The sequence below is a fragment of the Talpa europaea genome (assembly GCF_964194135.1).
Source record: "Talpa europaea genome assembly, chromosome: 1".
In the NCBI taxonomy this organism is placed as follows: domain Eukaryota; kingdom Metazoa; phylum Chordata; class Mammalia; order Eulipotyphla; family Talpidae; genus Talpa; species Talpa europaea.
The window spans coordinates 10637788-10654660 of record NC_140073.1 but is presented as its reverse complement, the minus strand read 5'-3'; the positions used below and the strand labels follow the sequence as shown (position 1 = coordinate 10654660).

The following is a 16873-nucleotide window of genomic DNA, read 5'->3' as shown; positions in this document are numbered from 1 at the left end:
CACAATGCTGTGCTCAACCACCTATGCCACCATGGAGGCCCAATTGTAACATTTTCCTTAAAGACATAGTGTCTATATTCCTTCCCTTTGACTGTTGTTGTCTTTTAACTGATTTAACCAAAACAAATTAGAAGAAATTCTGCGTGTCACTTCTTTGCCTTTTAAAGACAACCTGAAAATCATGAGCTTCCATGTCAGAAGCCCTGTTGACATACAAGAATATTAACTAGCATTTTTATTTTTTATGCACATGACTGTTTCACATTTAGTGTCCCTGACACCATTCAGTGCTGAGATAACAGACACATGGGCTGAAGCCCACACAATAGGATTGTGAGCATTCCTGAGCTAAGAATGCTCACAATATACTGCTGGACAAAGTGATTTACAAAATAATGCTGAAATGATTGTGAACTATTAAAAGGGACTTTTAAGCAAAGCTGAGGAAAGAAAATAATTTAGGAAATGCCCTTGGAAAGTTGATTGAGTAGCTGATCATCAGTAATTACAGCAAAATGATGTACTTTGCCAAGGTTCTTACCATTGCCCTTTAGAGCACAATCAAATGAATTATTGTTGTGGGGAAAATTGGGAAACTGGCCAGTGGCAAAGCGGTAAAAGAATTCAGTAGAGACAGAGTGGAGAAAAGTAAAGGTGGATTTATTTAATTACCTTGCAAAGCCATTAGGGCTAAGACAGGCGATATCTGCAAAGCAAGAAAGAAGATTTTGAGGATCTCCTCACTTTTTTTGTGGGCTTTCTTATGGGGGACACCAGTTTTCATCAGTTAGTGCTGGGCTATCTGGTCTTGGGTGTTGACTTTGACACAGAATGTTTCCTGGCAGTATATCTGCATTCCTGGGCTGGGCTGGTTTTTTTCTGGTCAAGGTGGCCAGTCTTATGATCTGGTTCCATGGCAACGTTAGGGTTCCCCTTATCTATCCAAGCCTCCCAATTTTGCCTTCTGGGCAAGGAGTAGGAGCTTAGTTTTTATCCTTATTAATTTTTAAAATGTTATTCTTTTGTAGGTATTGAGATTCAAAATGTAAATAGCATTGGGTATGCTTATGGTATGTAATGCATGCTTTGATAAATGTATCATTTATAAAATAATGACCACCGTAAAGTTATTAATAAAAATCATTTCACACAGTTACTATTTGTTATGTTGAGAACTCTGAAGATCTACTGTCAGCTAATTTGAAGTGTCCAGTACATTATTGCTAATTGTAGTCTCCATGTATATGTTTGATCCCATGGTCATCTCATGGCAGGATGTTTGTAAGCTTTGACAAACATCACCCCACTTCTGCCATTGCATCCTGTGGTAAGACCACTCTACTTTCTGCTTCCATGAGTTCAACTTTTTTAGTTTCCACATGTAAATAAGATCCAAAGTATCTGTCTTTAACTGTTTGTCTTATTTCTTTTAGTATAATGACCTCAAGGTCCTCGCTGACAATCGTTACTATTTTCTTGTAAAGGGTGTGGATTTCTCATTTGCCTCAAGCCTCTCTAACTCTCTAACTGTACCATTTTCTACATTCCATCTTTTTGTCTTCAACTTGCATCCTTTTTAGATCTGAAAATCAATATCTCCATCCAACAAAATCTCTCTTTTATACTAGACTTAACATTTTTTTTGGATAAAATATTTGGATATATATTTCTTAGTGATTTTGAGGCTTTACATGAATGAGTTGCTTACAAATTAATGCTAGCTATTTCCATTGGATTATAAAATCAATTAATAACAAAAACTAGATATGCTATTGAATGAAAAGAACTTAGAAGCACACAGTTCATCCAGTAAAAGGACAATAAATTTTGTGCGAGAAGTTAATGGTTGAATGGAGAAAATGGACAATAACCATTTATCTAATTTAGAATGGTTTTCTCAGAGTGGCACAATTTATAAACACGTAATGTTATCAGATTGTTATCAGATCTTTGGATACTGCAAAATGATTGTATTGGACTTTAAAACAAACACTTACATCATAAAATTACGGTATTTCAGACAACTTTGTTTCCCTTACATCGTGCGATGCAACTTTAAAATTACAGTCGCAATATGCGTTTATGAGTGGATAATTAAATTTTTACAAACATGTTTTAGTTTTCAGTTTTACCAGGGCATCTTTCACGTCCTTGTTCCGTAGACTGTAAATCAGGGGGTTCAGCATGGGGATCACCAGTGTGTAAAACAACGAGGCCATTTTGTCCTGGTCCAGGGAGTAGGCAGAACTCGGCCGGAAGTACATGAAGAGCATGGTGCCCTGGAAGATGGCCACGGCCGTCAGGTGGGAGGTGCAGGTGGAGAAAGCTTTGAACCTGCCCTCAGCAGAGCGGATTTTCAAGACCGATAGGAAAATATAGCAATAAGAGACAAGAACTCCTGAAATCGTACTCAGTTCAATGAAGCCAAAAACGGTGAATATTACTAACTCATTGACCTGTGTATCTGAACAAGATAGCAATAGGAGAGGAGGGACATCACAGAAGAAGTGGTTAACCTCATGTGACCCACAGTAACATAAGCGGAAGGTTAAGGTCGTGTGTGTCAGAGCGTCTGCCACTCCCACCGTGTATACCCCAGCAACCAGGAGGTAACACACCCTGCTGGACATGTTGACTGTGTAGAGCAAGGGGTTGCTGATGGCCTGGTACCGATCAAAGGCCATCACTGCCAGCAGTAGACACTCAGCATCTGCAAAGATACAGAAAACAAAGAATTGCAGAGCACAGCCAAAAAACGGGATTGACTTGTTCTTGGCAAAGATGTCCACCAGCATCTTGGGTCCAACAGCTGTGGAATAGCAGAGGTCACAGAAAGCAAGGTGGCTGAGGAAAAAGTACATTGGTGTGTGCAGTTGGGCATCCATTCTAATTAGAAAGATCAAGCCAAGATTTGCCACAACAGTAATGAGATAAATGACTAGAAATACGGTGAAAAGGGTCACTTTTTTTTCAGGATTATTAGTAATTCCCAAGAAAATGAATTCCATGTTGGTAGAGCAATTTTCTTTCTCCATTCTTCTTTGTTCTTGTCTAAATTTTTGAGAAAATCATCAAGAAAATATAATAAATACATGTTTAACTTTTGTGGACATTCACATTCACCAGAAAAAAAAAACTTTAAGATGAACGCTATATTCTTTTTCAGATGCCTTTTTTGTACGCAGAAAATAACCCAGTCGTACCTTTTTAAAAGAGTCCATGCTTCAAGCTATATTACAATAATATATATCTGGGACAGGGTGAATTAAGTTGAGGAACTTTCTTTTAAATCTTGAAGTCATTCATTAAAAATTGTGTTTCTCGGGCCTCCCAGGTGGGACAGCGGTTGAGCACTGGGTTGCGAAGCTGCCCGCGGCCTCTGCGGCGCCGGTTTGATCCCTGGCTCCTCCCCTGCCACCAGAGGAGGGTCCCACATGGCGCAAAGACCTCTCCTGCCGCCCACTGCTCCCCTCAGCAGTGTACTTCAATCCTTCTGCCTGCTCTGCTCCCTGCTCTGGCTCTGGTGAATTCTCTCACCCTCCCGCACTTCTGACTGTACCCAGTGCATGTATAAACAAAAACAAACAAACAAACAAACAAATAAATAAATGAAACATGCCTGTATTTAAAAAAATGTGTTTCTCCAGTTTTTTCCTATTACCTATTGCAAGTGTATACCTATATAAAAATGGGGGGTCTCTTGACCCAAGAAAAATGCAAAAAATAAGTGGAAATAGTAGACAACATATATACATTTGCAACACTTTTGGATTTTGAATAGACTTTTTTCTTAAAAATGTAAATAGTATTTGGGACAATAAATGTTTCTGAATATATATGCTTCAATTTATCTGTAGGTACGTGTGTGTCACTTGTTTGTAGGCATGTGTGTGTACATGACATATTCTAGTTGGAATGTGGATGATCTATTCGCTTCTACAAGTTACATGGCATATGGTTCAGATGAGATTACTTCCACATGTTGTTACTTGACATGTGATGCTTCAGTTACTCGTGAAATTAAACAAAGCAAGCAACACCTTACATTCATGCATGTACGGCCTCCTGATAGAAGGAATAAAGGCCTTTCAGTAAATAAATATTAATATCAAATAATTAAAATGTTATTTTGTGGATACTAATCATTTCAGTTACATTCTTTTAGTACTAAGAAAAAAATAATGTGACTGTCAAATTTCAGGATGTATTCAATTGAGTAAGCAAGCACAAAATTATTCATTTACTAATATATCATTTTGTTCAAAAAGTAAGTTCCCCTTCCCCATTTATTTTTTAAATTTGGAAACCTCAGAACTTACCTGAGATGAGCAGGTCCTGAGTAGAAGCACAACAGGCAGGTAGCATTTTATTTTATCAAGTGGCATTTGGGACTTAAATCTCTGAAGCTACTGGCCTTGGGCTTTGGTGTTATACAAACATGCATTAATTACATTTCTGGTTCAGGTATTCCCCAGTGAATACTGCAGCAATTTTAGAAAGGACTGAGTTTTAATGCTTCAATATACCAGCTAACTCTTATATATTATGAAGAAAACTGCTAATTAGATGGTGAAATTCAAACAGAACCCCACTTAATCCTTTCCAGATCCTTTCTATTGTTCATTTTGTTTCTCCCAATTCAAAATAATCTCCTTCATGGCCATATTTATGAATATTGCTAACTAATTTTCTATAGTATATTATCATTTTTTGTAATATAATTCATATACATGTATGATATTATGTGTTGGCCTATTCTAGGCTTCTCATATGAACAGAATCCTCTTTTATCTGTTTTTATTTTGATCAAGCTTCCTTTGCTCAGCATAACATTTTCAAGGTTCATCCATTTGTTGCAAGTGTCAGAAGTTCATATCACTTTATGACTGAATAGTATTTCATTTCAGATATATCTTATGTTGATGTATTCATCAGTTGATGAGCATTTGATTTTTCTGTACATTTTGGCTACTATCAGTTCTATAAATAATAATAACAGAATATACATATTCTGTTAATGCCATCTGCTATTAACGCTACCAAACATTTTCTTCCTCCCATCCTCAACACATGTAAATCACATACATTTAATTGACTTTGTGACTCTATCACAATCTCTACCCTTAGTACACCCTCTCTATTGAATTGTACTTATTCATATAGGAATTTTGCTATTAGATTTAAGCCTTCAAGAATATGATCAATATTTACATTTTCTGAAATCATTACACAAGGAATTGCAAAGTAATTGCTTTCTAAATATTTATTTATTTATTTATTTATTTATACAAGCACTGGGTACAGTCAGAAGCGTGGGAGGGTGAGAGAATTCACCAGAGCCAGAGCAGGGAACAGAGCAGGCAGACTGACAAAATACACTGCTGAGGGGAGCAGCTGGTTTGGAACCCTCCCCGGTGGCCGGGGAGCAGCCGGGGATCAAACCTGCGTTGCAGAGGCTGCGGGCAGCTTCGCAACCCAGTGCTCAACCGCTGCACCACCGGGGAGGCCCTCTAAATACTTATTGCTGCATAGCTCAGATGATGAAAATTGGATGGTGATGAACAAAGAATCGAACTACACTATGTTTGAACATTTTTTTACATATGCTTATATATGTGTAAATATGACTCATTAACACATGTTTGAATGGATATTACATATTTACAAGGTAGAAGTATACTGGCTTTCTAAAAATAAACTCAGGATATGATTATGCTATAGGTGTTTTGTAAGTTGAGGAAAGTTTCATTTTTATATTTCCTGAACTATTTCCTAAGCAATAACAATGGTATTTTCAGACTTCTTGAGCCTCGATCTACAATTTTGGTATCCAGTATAATTTGACTGCCTCCAAAGTTCCTGGTAACCCTGCTTTCCCAGTGACCTGAATGCTTGATTGTCTGTAATTCTCTGTAGGTGTGCTGTTCAAGAATTGCCTTATGTACTAGCTTTGCTAAGTATATGCACAGCAAAAGTTTAAAAAATATATATATCATATACAAACAAACTTATCTATTGACTTAAAGTTTTAAAACCTTCTCATAAAAGAATTTGGAATATGAAACTTAGAGTTCTAAGGGCTCTAACTAGCTGGAATGATTTTTCTTGAGTGTAAAGGGAAGTTTTCATTGCTCCTATGCAGTGAAAGTAGTAGGGAATATTCTGGAATGCAGGAGAGCAACTGAGGTACCATTTAAAGCTCTCATATCCATTATTAAAAAATAAATAGGAAATTATAACAGTCCCAAATACAAAGAACTACTAATGATGCCTCTACTAATCATACAAAAAACTACATAACATATAATTCAGGAATAAAGGTTTGAGTCATTTAAAAGAAAAGCAAACAAAACAGATGAAATGTTTGTTGAAATTAAAGGGAATATGGAATAGACTGTGGGAAAAGGAAATCATATATTTAGTAGATCACCTGTGATCATGTGACCAGCAATGAAAAGGAAGACTTCACAAGTTCTGAGTGTTTTTTCCTATTGTTTTGATGTGCATTTATTTGTAAATATGCTCTTTGCTCATTATATTCTTTGCTCATTATATCTCATGTGTGATATAATTTTGGTGATACAGTTTTTTTGTGTTATCAAAAGACAGTAGATTCATGTTAAGGGCTGGGATATGAAAAGCTATGCTGAGAAATGGTGCATCTGATATTTCTCTGTCTGCTTGTCTCTATCCTTGGCCAAGGAAAAGTTGGCTAAGTAAACTGGAAACTGAAGTTAATATTGCATTATGTTGGTGTGCTCATGTAGCCACAAGTGACTGAGATGTCTTCTTACCACATGACAAAATGGAAGTTCTCAAGAGAAACATCACTAGTAAGAAAGCTAAAGTCAAGTTTCTTAGGGGAATTTAAAACTGACAGTGACTTGGTTTGTGTCTTGTGGATATTGACAACAAGGAGTGCATGGATCTAACCAAATTTTGAAATTTTGAAATTTCCAAGTCAAAGGTTGTAAATATTTATTATCATTGGATGAAAATAAACAATACAATAATGTAGAGCAAAAAATATTAATGACTGAAATATATTTTGAAATAATATATGTCCTCCAATTTCATCTTCAAATGCAGGTTTTATGTGTGGTGTTTTGCCAAGTATGTGTTTGATCTCCCCATTGAAACACAGGTGCTCTGCTATATATTAGGCAGCCAATTTGACGATGCAGAGAATGACTTTCAGTAGTACTTTGGTTAATAAAGATAAAATATAGACACGGACAGAGAAAAAAAAAATTTTCCACAAGCTGCTACTATAAGAAACAGTTTCCAAATCATCTTGGAATTGGTTGGATATAGAAAGATACCAAAACATTATTAAACTGTACTTAAAATATATTTGATGGTGCATTGCTTTTTCAACATTCCTGTCTTTCACCACCTTATTGTACAATACACAACCATTGGGATAACTACCAGGTATTTAAATAATGCAGGCACTATTCTCAGCATCTCAGTTAATCATCTAACAATTGATGTTATATGTACTATAGTCATTCCATTTTATAGGCAAGGTAGCACTGGCATAGAAAAATTAAAGAACTTGCTTAAACTGCCACTCACTATTTGGAAACAGAGCCTGTATATACATACACTGAGGGAATCTGACTTCTTCCAACAAAGTGCAGTTTTCTTATATGTATTCTGTGTTCTGTGTTGTCTTCTTTCCATGAGATTTCTAACCTCTTACAATGATATATTAATGGAAAGAGAAAAATAATTAGATATAATAACAAGTTTGTTTTATTTTTTCAACAAACATATGATTGGATAAAAAAACCAAAACCAAACACCTTTTCAAACGTAAATGCTGAGAAACATATTTCAGAATTTAGCCACTTCAGATTTCATAGTTGTTAGCTTATTTTATTGGTTTGATTAATGACTGTTTCTTCCATCAATAATTGTGTGCAGGGATCATATCTGATTTTGCTTTCAGTTTTGTTCTTCAAATACAGAAAAATAGTTGGTCCAGTTAAAGGAAAAGATGAATTATGAATAGACTGATGATATATATATTATATATTATATATTATATGTATTTATATTATATATATTATATATAATTTATATATATACAATTCAAAATATATACTTCTTATACAGATATGCCTTAGAATGATAATTACAGAACAATTTGTCCTCTTTGTATAGGATTTAACAGGGTAGTAAGCTGTATTCTTGACAATATAGATGATGTAGTGTGATCAAACATATGATAGCTATTTTTAAAATATAAAATAAAAATGATAATAAACTGAAAACAAAGGTCAGTAAACATTAGCTGTGAGTATATTTTTGACAGGAAAGTTTACATTAATGCCATGACTTCTGTCAAGACACTAGCCCAATATGATTCAATTAATCTTTGTTCAGCTTAATTCCATAATGTGGATAAGGACACTGAGACTTAGACTAATATCCCAAGCTAGTCAGCTAGTAGGTAACGGGCATAGTTCAAATTCAGGTATGGGTGAACCCAAAGTTCTTAAGTGTGACCCTGAGGGTGGTTAGAATACAAAAGAGTGATGATAGGAGAGACAGTGTGGGACAAAGAAATGCTGAAGGGAAAAAAGGACATATGTTCCTGAGAACTTCCCATTGAACATGAATTTCCATTCAAAAACAGAGAGATAGGAGGGCACCTTTCTCTTTTCACCCATCTAGCTGCTTTCGCTGACCTATTAATAACATTGAGAGATCAACAAGAGACAAATAAATTAATTTCACATATAGGAAGTGTCCCTAGGTAGGGGACCTAGAGAAATGACCAGACTTTTCGATTTTCTATCCTTCTTAGACAAAGAAGAATAGAAAAGAAAACAGTTTGGGGTTGCAGATTCATAAAGAAATAAATATGTGTATTTCCATAGTTTGGGGGACTTTAAATTTCTTATCTCTGGTAATAAAGATACCTCCTACCCTCTGTTACTGAGAGGTCACATGATGTCACATGGTGGTTCATCTCTGCCTTCAAGGACAAAAGAGGGTTACAGTGTCCTTTCTGTACTGGCTGCTTTTTATGTATCTTTCGGTCAAAATGATCAATATGGGATGGCGATGTGATTTGTGGCAACCTGGAAACACTGAACCCATCTAGGGTAAAAGTAGGAGACACTGAATCTTAGGTTCTTACTTTATAGGGGAATGAACAAAATGATCCAACCAAAATGTTATCATTTACTAAAATTCTTCCCAAATATATATAGCAAAACAATTTTAGTATAGAAAATAAGTTCATCCAAATTATTGGGTAGCTAGCTATGGCTTGAGTTCACATCTCTATGGCAACAGAATATTCTTATTTAAGCAAAAAGGTATTTTAGATTCCTGTAGAAACTATAATATATAGGAAAGAGTGGCAAAAGAGATTGTTCTAGGAGTTCAATGCTAGCAAATAAAAGTGGTTTCTCCTCTATTTAGATACAAATCAGCAGTTCTTGCTCTCAAATACACACACAAAAAAACTATCTTTTCACCATTAAAGCCAGTTCCTGCATGACAATTAACTGGATGAATAATTTCTAGTAGAATCTTAGAGTTTACATGTATTCTCATGTCATTAGGGACCTAATAATTGAGGGATTCCAGGCATGATCATTTCCAAAGGACACTTTGGGAATAATTAGCAGATTATTGCCATTATGGATCCTTTTTTTCCCTCAAAACACATTGGTATTTATTTATTTTATTTTTTAAAATTTGACATAAACCTTTCACAATACATATATATATATATATACATTTAATTTTTAAACAATATTTGCTTCCCCCTACCCCCTCAGGTTGAGTCCCCATAGAATTTCCTTCCCCCCCACCAAAAAAAGAATTTCCTTCCCCAAGGCACTTTGCACCATCACTATATTCCCTTGTGCTCCTCCCTCCCTCCCTCCCTCTGATCCCTCTCCCTCTTCCTCGCCTGCAATATGTATCTGATTTATAATTGTCTGTTTTTGCTTTGTTGTGTTTTGTACTGTTATTATTATTTTTTACATTGATGTCTTATTTGGTTCCCCTATATTCCTGTTATAAGTGAAACCATATGATATTTTTCTTTTTCCTTTGGGCTTATTTCACCGAGCATAATTCCTTCTAGCTCCATCTATGTTGCTATGAATGGCATGAGTTTATCTTTTTAGATTGCTGAATAATATTCCATTGTGTATATATACCACATATTCTAGATCTAGTCATCTATTTTTGGGAATTTGGGTTGTTTCCAGGTTTTACCTATTGTAAATAGTGCTGCAATAAACATAGGTGTACAGGTGTTCTTTTGAATCACTTAATTATTGTCCTTTGTATAGATCCCTAGTAGTGGAGTTGCTGGATCACATGGTAGCTCCATTTTTAGTAGACTGAGGAACCTCCAGACAGCTTCCATAGTGGTAGGACCAGTTTGCACTCCCACCAGCAATGTAGGAGAGTTCCTTTTTCACTGTATCCTAGCCAACATTTGTTGTTGCTTGGTTTTTTTTTTTTTTTTTTTTTTTTGATATGTGCCATTCTTACTGGTGTAAGGTGGTAAGCTTCTGTACAGCAAAAGAGACATTAACCAAACAGAGAGACACCCCACTGATTGGGGGAAAATCTTCGCACTCCATTCAACTGATAAGGGACTGATCACAAAAATACACAAAGAACTTAGGAGGCTCAACAAAAACAAAATAAATAATCAGTCAAGAAATGGGCAGTAGAACTTAAAAGACATTTCTCCAAAGAGGAAATGTAAATGGCCAGAAGGCATATGAAAAAATGTTCAGCATCCTTTATAATCAGGGAAATGCAAATCAAAACAATGGTACTTATAATAGAAATTCTATTCATGTTACTTGAAAAGCAGTTTTTACTATGACTAATATTTGAGTTGCTAGTAATGCCACTTGGACTCCTACAAAGGACGCTTTTTATACTATACACACACACACACACACACACACACACACACACACACACAAATACATATACGTGTATATATAAATATATAACTATTGATATTTAAATTATTTCAAAATAATAATCTTGGAAGATCAAAAAAGTTACCTATTATTACAAATACTGAAAATTGATGTTTCTTCCATGTCATAATATTTAAATTAGTTTGTGATTTGGTACAGTTTAATGAAAAGGTCAGTGAAATGCAAGTTAACTCTAAGCAAAAGTAGAGGTTAGGCATTTTATCATATTATGACCAGACAAGAAATTAAATATTTAAAACAATTTACTGTGATAACAAGGAAATAATTTGAGAACTATTTTAAAATTTGATACATAAAAGTGATTTTCCAAATAGGTTTTCAAAGTAAATTATATTTAAAAATCCAATTATTTAGAATTCACCCACTAAAGGATGAACATCTTGGTTATCTTTTCTTCCATCTTGAGAGTGGAGAGTGAAAACCTAATGGTAACTGAGTGAGCCATTAGTACCTGTGAGCAGAGGTCCAAGCCCCTATGATTACTGCAAAAAGCAACCATTTTCTCATGTAATCATGGCATAACTTTGTAGAACAGCATTTGCAATCTCTGCCTAAATCCTGGGCCTTTGCACCATTCTTTGTGATAATTCTAAATGCCCTTGGCATGGTATTGAGCAGAGAGAGAGGTCAAGGTGGGATGAAGAAAACTGTTAAAAGAGTAAGTTCATTGTATTCATTGTTCTAGAAAAGCACCATTGCTAGACATATATTGATAAATTGAAATTTAAATCTTTGACATCAGATCAGCTGGTATATAGCCAGTATGAGAGTGGCTATTTGTTTCAGATCTGAGTTTATCAAGAAGACACTGCAGGTTATATTGCTTTGCTTCACCTGATTTTATATCATTTGACATCAGAAAATCACACAGGATTTTGTAGGCAACTGATTAGCTATCTCCTATGAACTGCCCAGAAGAGGTCAAAACTGGAAATGTGTGGCACTTCCAACAAATGATAGGTGATATTTTGAACCAGCCTTAAGAAGTTATATTTTCCCAGCTAGCACTCTTTGATGTTGAGACTGTTTGGTAATGAAGAAAAGTCAAACTGTTTTCTTACAGCCTCAGAATCTACAGAGTTCTTACACCTCTCACACACTAGAGGGCAGCAGAGACAATTCTATAATTGTCCAATGAGTGAGAGTCTGCATCTGAAGACTCCCCTAATTTGTAGTGTTCTTGGAGGCATTGGCCCCACCGCTTTCCCTCTGGTAACCTCAGTTCTGCAGATTCCAAGGGCTTGTTTTAGTTTGGTTTTGTCTATTCCTTTGTTTTGTGCCTCTGTATTACACATGTAATTAAAATTTTCTGGTATTTATTGCTGCACCTCCCCCTGCAGTGACCTTTAGGGCTAACCTTCCCTAGGTCCTGCTGGGCAACCAGCGAGCAGGGGGAGAACAGCAAAACCCTACATGCCTGCTGCACCTCCCCCCACAGTGATCTTTAGGAATGGCTTTCGCCAGGGTCCCTAGGTCAGGCTGGGCAGCCAGCACATGGGGGGGGGGAGGGGAGAACAGCATAACACCCTGAAGCAGAGGAAGTTCAGCAGAAGTTCCCTGAAAAGGCAGAAGCTTATCAAAAGATAATGACCACCAAGAACCACTACAAGAATGCTAAAAATCTTATTCTGTCTTTCTAGAACTACAAACTTTAATCCCTTATCTGTCTTTCTAAACTTCCTTCTTTCTTCTATAATGGTCATTGTTTGTTATGTAGATCACCTCCCTGATAGTGATAGACTGAGCCCATGAGCAAGCTAATTTCTTTGATATTCATTCCTGTGCTTTTGGAAAACATATATATACTGGTCACAAACTCAAAGAAAATTACACTCAGATTTTCACTCTTGAAGTGTGTCTGTTTGTCATTTCTTTCACCGATGCCCTGACCACCCTGCACGCTTCTCTCAACCCTGAGGTGGCCTAATCGTCTACTGCTGTGGTGGTCCACGGCAATTTATCTTTATCTTTCTGACTTATTTCAGATGGAACAATCCCCTCCAGTTCTGTCTGTGTGGCTGTGATTGACAAGACTTCATGTTTTTCATACCTGAGTAGTATTCCACATGGATATGTACCACACCTTCTTTACAGTCATCCAGTGGTGCCACTGTGGTTGTTTCCTTATCTTGGCCACATAAATAGTGCTATAATGAAAATTGGAGTGCATATAGTTTTTTTATTTATTGTTTTCTTTTTAACTCTTTGGTGGGGACTCCCTAGTGACCTAGGGTTTAAGTCTCAGTGCTATCACTGCCATGGCTACCCCAGCAACCTGAATTTGAACCCGGGCCAGGGAGCTGACCCACATATGGTACAACAGACCTCTCTGGTCTTCCGTGCTGCTCCCCTCAGTAGTGTATTTCAGTAAAATGTCCTCCCCCACTCTGCCTCTGGTGAATCCTCTCACTCCCTGCATCTCTGGCCTACACCTCAGTTCTTCTACACAAATATAAATTAATAAAATCTTAAAAAAAAAAAAACTGTTTGTTTAGATAGACATCTAGGAGTAGAATTGCTGTTTAAGAAAACTCTGTACTATTTTCCATAGAGACAGGACCAGTCTACACTCACCAACAATGTATAAGGATTCATTCTTTTCAAATCCCTTACTAAAACCTGTTTTATCTGATCTTTTTTGATACAAGCCATTCTCACAGGTCTGAGTTAAGGTGTTATTGTGGTTTTCAATTATATTTTCCTGAGAAGTTACAATGAACATTTTTCACTGCCTGCTGGACATCTACATGTTTTCTTTGTGCAAGTGTCTATCTAGCTTTCCTGCCATTTTAGAATGGGTTATTTGATTTTATCTGTTGTTGGGTTGTAGGGGTTCTTCATAATTTTTGAACACATGGAGCAGTGACCTCTCCTGTCTCACCTGCTACTCCCCTCAGCAGTGTATTTCAGTAGATACACCTGTTCTGCTCCCCACTCTGTCTCTGGTGAATCCTCTCACCCTCTGCACCGCTGGCCTACACCTCAGATTTTGTATGCATAAATAAGGAAAAAAAAATTAAAAATAAAAAATAAAGATAAAACTCCTGTCTTTTTTGACAATGTGGATAGAACTTGAGATGATTACGTTAAGTGAAATAAGTCAAAAATTAAAGATGGTTTCACTTGTGGAATATAAAAATCTAAAGGAAACAAACTGGCAAAACACAACCAAAATGACTCTTAGACTCTGAAAAACCTGTGACTCTTAGAGGGAAGTGGGGACAGGTGAGAGTTGAGTGGGGATGTGAAACTATACTCCCCAAACTATATAGTTTTGTAAATGATTGGCAAAGATGAAAAAGAGTCTATGGGGGCATTGAGAGGAGAGTGGGGGAAAAATATAAATTCCAAAAGAGAAAATATCTTATCACAGCACATCAACAATCCTCCTCTTTGAACATTTAACAACATATTGCTACAAACTTTGTTCATGGTTTACAGAATCTACACTTCCCCAACTCTACCTGTAGTCCACATCATCACCCTCCCTCTACCTTCCAAATCAGTTATTCTATTTTCATATATATTCTCTTACTGATTATCTCATTTATTGAATGTTTTACTGTTACAATTAAAGGGCCACTTTATCAGCATAAGATACTCATTAACACACTACTCCTCCAAGTAACAGCTATATATGTGCATATATGCACATACATATTTGTGTGTGTGATATAGCACATATCTGCTTATGTACATTTATTGAACATTATGTCTTTACACACATATGTCTATAATCATGTTTATATAACATATACTAAATTATTTATGTTTATATATTACATATGTGTTTATATATTACCTGCATATCATTTATTATATCATATGTATATAAGAGTGTGCATGTATATACTTTTAAAAAAGAAAGAGGAGACAATATTATCTATCATTAACCCTATACATACTTTTCCAACAAGGAATCTATAGCTATGATTGTATATTCATATTGAAAATATATTCGGTTCTCACTATTCCTAAATCAAGCAGGTGATCACTCCCTCCCTATCAATTGACTTCAGAAATGGAAAGCAATATTCCCCTCTGAAGTTCACAAGTGCACACTCACACACACAAAGATGCACACACACACACAAGTAGGGTATCTATGTATATGTGTCCTTTTTCTATTTCTAAAGGAAAAAATAATTCTTACCTCTGTAAAAAAGCAGTTTAAATCATAACAGAAACCAAGTTTATTTTGTTTAAAAGATGTTCACATTTTCCAAACTTTTGGTACTAGTTGCACACATTCAGTATGTTTTCACACAGGTGATGGCAACAAATTTTTTTCGCCTGGTGACCACCAAGTGTTTTGACTATTTAGATTTCATTTCTAAGATGTCTAATTTAGTAAGAAAATAATGTTTCCATTCACCCTTTTTAGTGTGTAGAAGTAACTTCATTTAGTGTATATGGAAACAAGAACCAAAAAATCACAGTGTCCCAAAAGCAGTTTTTCTTTGCCCTTTTCTGTAAAGACAATTAGTTTAGAATTACTAATATGTCTATTTTATCTATCTTTTCTCTTTCCCTTTTTTTTTTTCTATTTAAGCACAATGGACAGTGAAAGGGAGAGGATTTCTCCAATTCATTCAGAATTTTCCTGGAATTTGCTGTTAACATGTTTTTCTTTGTTTTATTCTTTCCACATCTAAAATCATTTCCATTGCATTTTTATAGCTGCCTATAGCTGTCTTATCTTAGAATCCGATTGATTCCCTCTTTGCTTTGTTCTCAGTCAGGCTGATTCTTTTTTGTAGGTTTATTATTAGCAAGGTTTTTAACACTTAACCTGGCTCTTTACTTCCAGGCACAAAATTTTAATTCAAGGTTAAACCATGATCTTGGAGAAAGGACATGTCTTACAGAGACTGGTTGCTGCTTATGATGGATTCATTAGATAAACATGACATTTTTTAAATTACAGAATATAGAAATAGCACATGCACCTGTTCTGAATTCCTTTATCTACAATGAATACAGAGATAAACTGTCTTCTTTCCATATTATATATAAATTCCATAACATAATAAGTATGTACTAAAATGTAAGATTTCAGTAAAACAAATTAATAGAATGACTTCCTTGGAGATTTCTACAAATAATATTGATGATAATATATGTATCAATCAGTTCTAATATATGTGTTAATATGGTGTACTAGGTATATGTGTGAAATCCTTGTTTTAGTAGGTGATGCTTATTTTTATAAAATTTATCTCCTTTCCCATCCATTCTATCATTCTTGAAAATGTATTTAAAAAAATACTTGTGAATATTCCCATGAATTTTACTACTCCTTTCTTAATTATGCATGCATTTTAATTATTATTTATCAAGTTAATGAGTTGAAATTTATAGAAATATTTAATCTGATATACTCATAAATAATATTTAATATTCACAGGTAGTATTGTTCCAACATTACTTAAAAAACAACAGTCCCCAAAGATGCTAATATTCTAAGAAATCATTTTTTAGGGAGAATCATTACTAGAACATATATAAAGTTTTAGTTAATATTTATTACCAACCTGATTTAAAAATGACTATACAGTTCTATAGAAAGGAATACTATACTTTCAAATAAGTGATAAAATAGAGTTTACATTATGATTAAGTGCATTGCATCAATATTTATCAAAATTTATTAAGTGGAGACATTTCACTAAGATAGTATACAATTTTAGATAGAATAATTTGCTATATGTTGACACACTCACAACTTGTGTAACTGGATATAAAAATGTCTTTCGAGGTTACAACTGATTTTTAATTGCAAATAATTACCACTGTTTAGACCAATGTGTTGAGTTTGTTTAAATTTTTTTTTGCAAATATATATGAAATCAATTCCTATAACATTTTATTGAAATAAA

At 35.1% G+C, this 16873-nt stretch overlaps 1 protein-coding gene across 1 annotated transcript; it reads right to left on the bottom strand.

The window, feature by feature from the left end:
- Window positions 1-2102: 2102 nt before the first annotated feature.
- LOC311171914 (olfactory receptor 5W2-like) lies at window positions 2103-3038 on the bottom strand (the record flags this gene model as incomplete). Its single annotated transcript, XM_084234951.1, has 1 exon — window positions 2103-3038. Exon 1 carries the CDS (start codon window positions 3033-3035, stop codon window positions 2103-2105), a length of 933 nt encoding a protein of 310 aa, XP_084091077.1. The 5' UTR covers window positions 3036-3038.
- Between the last annotated feature and the right edge of the window lie 13835 nt (window positions 3039-16873).